Source organism: Cryptomeria japonica, chromosome 4 (genome assembly GCF_030272615.1).
Source record: "Cryptomeria japonica chromosome 4, Sugi_1.0, whole genome shotgun sequence".
Taxonomy (NCBI): Eukaryota; Viridiplantae; Streptophyta; class Pinopsida; order Cupressales; family Cupressaceae; genus Cryptomeria; species Cryptomeria japonica.
Window position 1 is genome coordinate 286,739,807 of NC_081408.1, and position 7,742 is coordinate 286,747,548.

Sequence of the window (7,742 nt, forward strand, 5' to 3'; positions counted from 1 at the left end):
AAAAACATGACTATAACAATAGTCCCTCATGCATGCATTTGTGGCCTGCACACTACAAATCCTAACATATCATGGCAATACACCTCATAGAGAAGACACACCTAGGGCCACACTACACATAGCAATGTGCCTCACAAAGAAGACATGCATAGGGCACATGCCACATAGCAATGTGTCTTATGGAAAAATGTGCATGCATGTCACACACCAAAGCTATATGTATACATCATGAGGCACATTCATATGTTATCAAACACAACCTATTGTATCTAACATGAGTTCCTCTCGACATGTGTGCAAATCTTCCAACACTAATCGCCACTAAGAAGGAATAATATAAAATGCATCTTCAAATATTTGTGTGTGTGTGGAATTGTGTCTTTGAACCCAAATCGCTACCATCAACAACATGAAACCATCACCTACACTATATCAAAACATAAGTATGGTGTGACATCATATCTATTTGCATAATGTCAAAACACATGCAAACATGAAAATCATCATAGCATGACAAAAATCAATCTCCACATGTTGGAACAAAGATATAAATAAGATAATAGGGTAAGAGGAAACCCGTACCAAGAACCACATACCAACTATCGGCAATGCCATCAAGATAAATGTAGGATAGGATACCACTATGAGCCATCCAATGGTCCATTCTATGAGGAGAACTAGGGGATACTATCTTTGACAGGTGTGGTCAATAGAGATAATCCCTACTAATGCCACAATATGTCACCATAGCTTCTTGAGTTTTCCATTCTTCTACTTAACACCACATTTATTGAGTTCCTCAACAACGAGGTTTGTTCTCAATAGGATGCACAAACATGTAAACACACAAGCATGGTTTCATCATACTTGTAAATTCTTCTTCTTAGATATGATCTTTATTAATGGCTACACACATGGCATAAGATTTGAAATCTGCGTTGTGTCTTTCCTTATTTATTCCAACTTCAAATATCCTTTTCTCATTACTGTAACATTCGAATTAGCTTGTGTCTTCCCCATGAATGGCATTCAGAATTGTGATGCAAGGCAGTTTTCATGACATCTATCCTAATTGTTTGAACCAGCTCAACTTAAGGGAGATACTTATTATCCCTTGCTCGAGAGTGGATAGAGATTTTACTACACTGTTGGGTGAGGAATGGTTACAGAATAACCAGTTTTCTCCACCATCACGAGTCGTATACAGACTGACCTCCATAGTCATGGACCTTTCTTGGTTCAATGAATTTACAAAATTCATAGTTGGCTAATTCATTCAACTGGCCTATTTCACCTAGGAGGAGCTAGATCAACAAATTTCTACTTACAATCTGCTTGATGGAGACCAAGTGATTGGTGGGTTTCTTGATAGGATTGAAATATTGCAGGACTCAATGGACAAAGAAGTATTCCTTTCCATTATCAATGGACTAAGATACTCCTCCTTTGCACCATTTCAGAATTGGCTCAATGAAAATGTTGTAATTCTAGGTGAGTTTCTAGTGTCAAATGCCATTTCCAAATTTTGGGGTTTAAGAGTTATTTATAAACACATCGATATTGACCCTCACGGCTACATGGGGTCCTTTCCTATGCTAATGGAAAATGAACCCTCCATGGGTTCCACCAATGGAAAACAGGGTTAACAATTTTGATTGAACATGCATCAATTTTATTCATTAAGTAAAACTTGTTTGGCCTATATAATAGTTTCAGTACATATGGTCCATGAATCCACATTTTGGCTTGAATAGGGTTTGTTCTTGAATAGGATTTTGGTTGATAGAATGCGCTTTACCAAGCCCGGATTCATGTCAAGTATATTTTGCAGTAAGTATTTCTCATCTTGTTAGTTTTGGTTTACTAAATTAAAACCTATTTCAGACTTTATAACATTGTCAGTGCATATGATCCAAGATTCTTCATTTTGGCTCCAATAGGGTTTTGGTTCTTGAACAAGATATTGGTTTTCAGTTGGCACTTTACTAGGCCCGACTTTATGATGAGAATGTTTTGTAGTAGCTATCTCTTAGCTCATTGGCACTACTCTCGTTGATAGACCCGACTGTTAGGGTTTCAAGCAGATCCGAAGCAAATATGAACTAACAATTATATGCAGATTTAAATACAAAAGATAAAGGAATAAAATAGGACACAGATAACACAGATATTTAACGTGGTTCACCCAGAATGGGTTACATCCACTATACACAGCCGTCCAATCTTTCTTATTATCTAGCAAAAACAGTACATCAACCTTCCAATGCCTTAAGCATCCCAGCTGCTTATAACATGCATTTTTAGGGAAAAAACAAAGTTGGCCTTTTTAGGGTTTTATTACAATGTTGGTTTTCATAAAAAAAAAATACCAAAATTTTTTTTTCTCGGGGGCTCCCGCCCCTGAACCCTTGCTTTTCTCGAGGGCTGCCACCCTCGAACCCCTGCCCTGGGCCTAGCCTAGCCCCGGACCCCAGCAAGGATACGTGTTGAGTGTACAGTACTTTGCCGATTAGTCACCACATTTCAACACCGACCTCGACGCAAGGTCTCATTTTCACAAAGGTTCAAGTTTTTTGGGGGGTTGTTGCCACGTAAGACCATCACTCTTGCATTTTCTTAGTTAAATGCAGGGCTTGATGCCACCTTCCCTTGGGGAGATCTCATCAAAGTCACCTCTAGGTATTGGTTTTCAGTGTCAGGGCCTATGGTCCCTTTATTGTGCAATAAAAACTATCCGATTAGGATATTTCGGGATTTTAGTCTAGGGTATTTATATTTTAATCTTGAGCTATAACTAGATGTTTTCTTGCTGGCTCTTTCCTCGGGGTGAACTAGTTTTTTGTAATCCTTCCTATTACTATATTAATATATTATAGTGGCTTGACACCTTTGCCTTTTAATTTTATTTTTTTAGGTCAATTATTTTCATACTAATTAATTAATATTTAAAATAAATATATAATCCACATTTAATAAACACTCCTTTCATCTTGATTATAATTATTAAATATTTAATAAATTTAGAATATGCTTTCACCTAATATTCATATTTGTTCATTCATTTTGTTCAATAACAAGTATATGTGTTTATAAATTTGAATTATAAATATGGTTGGGTTTAAATTTATTTAGAACTATGAGTAATACAAAATGTTTGTACAATATAAGATATTCATCACTATGTTTGTGGAGTTGGCTACATTAAACATGTTTTTCTCTTTTTGGTTTCAATATTGTCCCTTTGGAAATAAGGTTGCATGATATATGCATTGAAGATAGTTTCATGATATCTCTATTGATGGAAGGCACATCATGGATTATTGTAACCATGACATGCAAGAATACATCATGTAAACTGTTGAAAAATATGATTGATATCACAAATAGTACTCTTTAGATATCTAATTTCCAAATTTAATCTCTTCAAATTTATTTTATTTGAAAAATAGGATAAAATTAAAAGTAAAAATATTAATTATTGTAATAATTTTTTGAAAGTAAAATAAAATAACCTTTAATTTATTAAATATTTATGTATCTTGTTTGTCTACTAAAATTATAATTTTTAACAAATTTTAATAAACAAAACTCTAATTTTAACTTTAAAAGCAATAAAGATCTCATTCAAAGCAAAGCAAGGAAGTTGGTCAGACCAAGAAGTTTGATTGAATTCTTCTATTACCTATTCATTCATTATAATTAATACAATCTTCTAATTACTAATTGCCAATTGTTTACTAAAATACATATTCAATTACTAGCTATTGCTAACAATTTGATTCCCATATTTATTTCTTCTTTTCAAGAGCTTTCACAATAGGGTTTCAATAGGAAGTTTGATGTTAGCTATTGCTAACAATTTGATTCCCATATTTATTTCGTCTTTTCAAGAGCGTTCATACTAGGGTTTCAATAGGAAGTTTAATGAGTAAATTATAGTTATCTAATCTATTAATTCTTTATTAAATTTTAAAATCTTATTAGTACTTGTGCAGGCTAGTATTATTACAATCGGTTGCACCCAATTTTCATTAGCTCACTATTATTAAATTTCTTTTGAATCAATTAGAGTTTAATTAAAACTACTAAATAAATTTTTGAGTTTGGATTAAATTATGGTTATAGGTAAAAAATGGTTAGAGTAAGAATTTAATTATGGTAATTTCTATTATAAATAGTGTTAGGATTATTATTCAATTAGGATTATAATTATAGCTTAGTGTTAGAGTTTAAGGAGTAGGGTTCAATTAGGGTTAGGAGTATGATTAAAGAAATTTTTGAGTTTGGATTAAATTATGGTTATAGTTCAAACATGGTAAGGATTTAATTAGGGTAAGGGTTAGGTATAAATTTAAATTGGAGTTAGGGTTAAGGATCAATTAGAGTTATAGGTAAAACTTTTGACTTAGGATTAGGGTTAAATTATGGTTAGAATTTAAAGAGGTTAATAATATTAGGGATTATTATGTGTTAGATTTAGGATTTAATTAAATTTATAATTAAAATTTAATAAGTATTATAGTTAGGTTCAAATAAGATTACAACTTAATTAGAATTAGGATTCAATTACTATTCCAAATCTAAATGGCATATAGGTAGTTAAAATGAATGCTATTAAATTGGTTATGCATGTAATGGTCAAAACCTAATCATTTTGAGTAGAGATGTGAGATATATTCTCTATTGCCCAGGCTTTCACATTCACAAAATTTGTATAAAAATGCCTTAAGAATCATGCACTATTGGTAAAAAAAAATTCATCATTGACCTAATTATTAGCCTTTTTTCCAACTATTAAATATACCAATAAACAAACTATTGACCAATTAATTGATTTTTCAACAAATTTTTTATTAGTAAAATCCAATAAACAGTAATTAGAATATGAGCAGTAAGTAGATCCATTCCACTTACATTCCATCATCCCATAACTATCAAAAAAATAAATCATAACATTTCATTTATTCAAATTTAGAAAACCCTAAAAATACATAAAAAGTTTCATATATATATAAAATGCTACATAATTTCAAAACACTTCTTTTGCAGATCACAGCTATCATATATAGAAATCTATGAAGTGCTGCATAATCTCAAAACACAACTTCTTTTGTAGATCACAGCAATCATATATAGAAATCTAGGAAGTGCTACATTATCTCAAAACATCACTTATTTTGTAGATCACAGCAATATGGAGCATATGCTACTACGTTTTGATATTTAGAATATCTCTATTCGGACTCTGGTTATGAAACCCTACACTACACAAAAGCAAAACCATTGTTCGAGCAGCGTCAACAGCCTCATTTATCGGGTTGCAAAGGAAATAACTCCAATGTTCGGATGTCAGACGGATCTACCGATGAATTTCTACGACCTACGCTATCCACTTCCTCTTCATCCTGCATATTATTATATTCTTCTTCCTGCGTATTGATATATATTTTTCAGAAATTCGTCTATAATCTTATTGATAAAAACACATAATATGAAGGACAAGCCAGAATATATAAAAACGCTTTCATACTCGTACAGAGATCATATCAGAAGACTTCTTGGAACGGAAAAGAGAAGTCCAGTTTCGCGCCTTCAATACTGAAGTCCATTTCGAGGCTGAAATATACACTTTTTTAGGCTAGTTTAAAAAGCAATGTAAACAACAAACTAGTAAGATTCTAACCGGCTACTTACACGACTCAGCTGGTTGTTCTTTCTTCCGTCTCTCTCTCCTAGAGTTATTCTGAAACCAGTAGTAGATGTTATTGCCTTCCACAGGGCCATGGCGCTGCAGTTCTGCAGTTATGCGGTTTATTTGGTCCACAGATGGGTTTCTCATTCCATTCATGAACAGCGAGTCCAATATTCTCTGTTGTTTTTCGGTTGCCTTCCATTTACTGCAAACGCTCCTAACGCTTGCGCTCTCAATAACGCTAGCAGATCTGACAAGCCTGGAATCTAAGGAAAACAAAATAATACAATTGTTCTACTAGAATGAATGACATCATACCCAATTGAACAAACTAGGTTTTTTAATAAAATATGAACAACCCAATTTGTTTTAAATAATCAGAATGAACCTGTTCGCTTACCTTGAGAAGATCGGCGCTCCATTATGTTCCGCAGACCCTAATCTTGAAATACCCTTAATAACAGGACGGTCTTCTTAAAACCTAGAGCTTACCCAGCTGAGAATATGAGGTAACTCCAAAGCCAATGGTATGCATAGAAAGAAGATGAGTCGTTGAAATAAGTAGAATGCGAGGGAATGGAGAGAAACTAATAAATGGATTTTAAAGTTGATTGGATAAAGAAAAAGCAGAATCTATGGATTTTTGGGTCTACACGTTTAATATGTAATATTGAATGAGTTACGAGATATGTTATGGGTAGTAGGTTGGACATATAGAATAACTTAGTTTGATGGAGAGATTTCTTACGAAGTGCAGATTGATAGATAAATAGATTTACAAATTTTTAATTTTAGAATCTATGGATTTTTGGGTAAATTAAGGGTTTTACACATTTAATATTTAGTATTGAATGAGTTACGAGGTATGTTATGGAGGTATGTTATGGGTAGTAGGTTGTACACATAGAGTAACTTGTTTTAATGGAGAGATTTTTTATGAACTGCAGTTTGATAGATAAATAGATTTACAGATTCTTAATTTCAAATTTTGTTGTTGTTGAAATTTGAAATGTGATTTGAAAAGTTTTTTATGTTAGATGGGATGAATACCCTACAAATTTTGGTTTTTAACTGAAAAAGTTTGGGTCTATGGTTCATGCTCTTATATTAGATAGCTAAGCCACTTCTAGATTTAAATATTGGAACTTGGTATCAAAGCATGTGATGTTATAGTTTTTTCAATTTATGCATATCATCCTTGTCTAGGGGTCATGTTAATCTTCTATGTTAGTTATAAAGAAGAGAACTAGTTGTCAAAGCCTGTGGTGTTATAGCTTTGAATATTGGAATTTGATAATTGTCAAAGCTTGTGATGTTATAGCTTTCAATATTGGAACTTGATAATTGTCAAAGCATGTGATGTTATAGCTTTCAATATTGGAACTTTTTATTGTTATCCTAACAATCAATCAATTCAAAGGTAGCATGTAAAAGTTTGTTAGACATTGGAATGTGAAAACTAAAGATATGGTTTCAAAATGAACAAATACATTTAAAAAAGAATTTTGAGAAAGATGTATATAAGTTTTATAAAACTATTGGAGTAGTGAAACTATTCAATTAAGATGATAAGATGCAGTTTTAAATGTTTAATGTAAATATAAATTTATTTACTTAACTTAGGGATTTGTAAAAAAAAATTTAGTGCACTTTTTAAATAAGGATTTGAAGGATAACAAAACTAGTATAGTTTTCTTAAATACATCTATTTAAAGACCTCCAAGCTGTATCAATCTTAAAGTGCTTATTGATCCAAATTAACTTTTTTATAGTTAAGCTTATAATTGAATTATTATAAAATAATTGTAAGTTTGTCCAAAATGATTTTAATTATAATAGAATTATTTTTATAAAAATAAAATTTAAGTACTTGAAATAAGAAGAATATGTGTCAAAAAAAACTATCTTACTTTTACACTAAAATTTAATAATAATTATTAAAATATGACCTGTCCTCTTTGATGGAAAAAAAGTTGTCAGTTATGTCATTGATATTAAGGTATAAGAATACAATTAAGGATCCAAAAAGACTATGATGTGTCATGTTGAT

General features: G+C 31.8%; 1 protein-coding gene across 1 annotated transcript; it reads right to left on the reverse strand.

The window, feature by feature from the left end:
- Window positions 1-5,306: 5,306 nt before the first annotated feature.
- Window positions 5,307-6,114, reverse strand: LOC131071714 (WUSCHEL-related homeobox 4-like). Its single transcript, XM_058007657.2, has 4 exons — window positions 6,093-6,114; window positions 5,695-5,958; window positions 5,531-5,616; window positions 5,307-5,429 (listed from the first exon to the last, which is right to left on the reverse strand). Exons 1-4 carry the CDS (start codon window positions 6,112-6,114, stop codon window positions 5,307-5,309), a joined length of 495 nt encoding a protein of 164 aa, XP_057863640.2.
- Window positions 6,115-7,742: the final 1,628 nt, after the last annotated feature.

Excerpts from the sequence above, each read along its gene's own strand:
- LOC131071714 (XM_058007657.2), bottom strand. The coding sequence starts at position 6,114 with ATGGAGCGCCGATCTTCTCAAG. Across the intron at positions 5,617-5,694 it reads AGAACAACCAGCTGAGTCGT|CCTCGAAATGGACTTCAGTA; the intron begins GTAAGTAGCCGG and ends TGTATATTTCAG. Across the intron at positions 5,430-5,530 it reads CTGATATGATCTCTGTACGA|GAAGAAGAATATAATAATAT; the intron begins GTATGAAAGCGT and ends ATCAATACGCAG.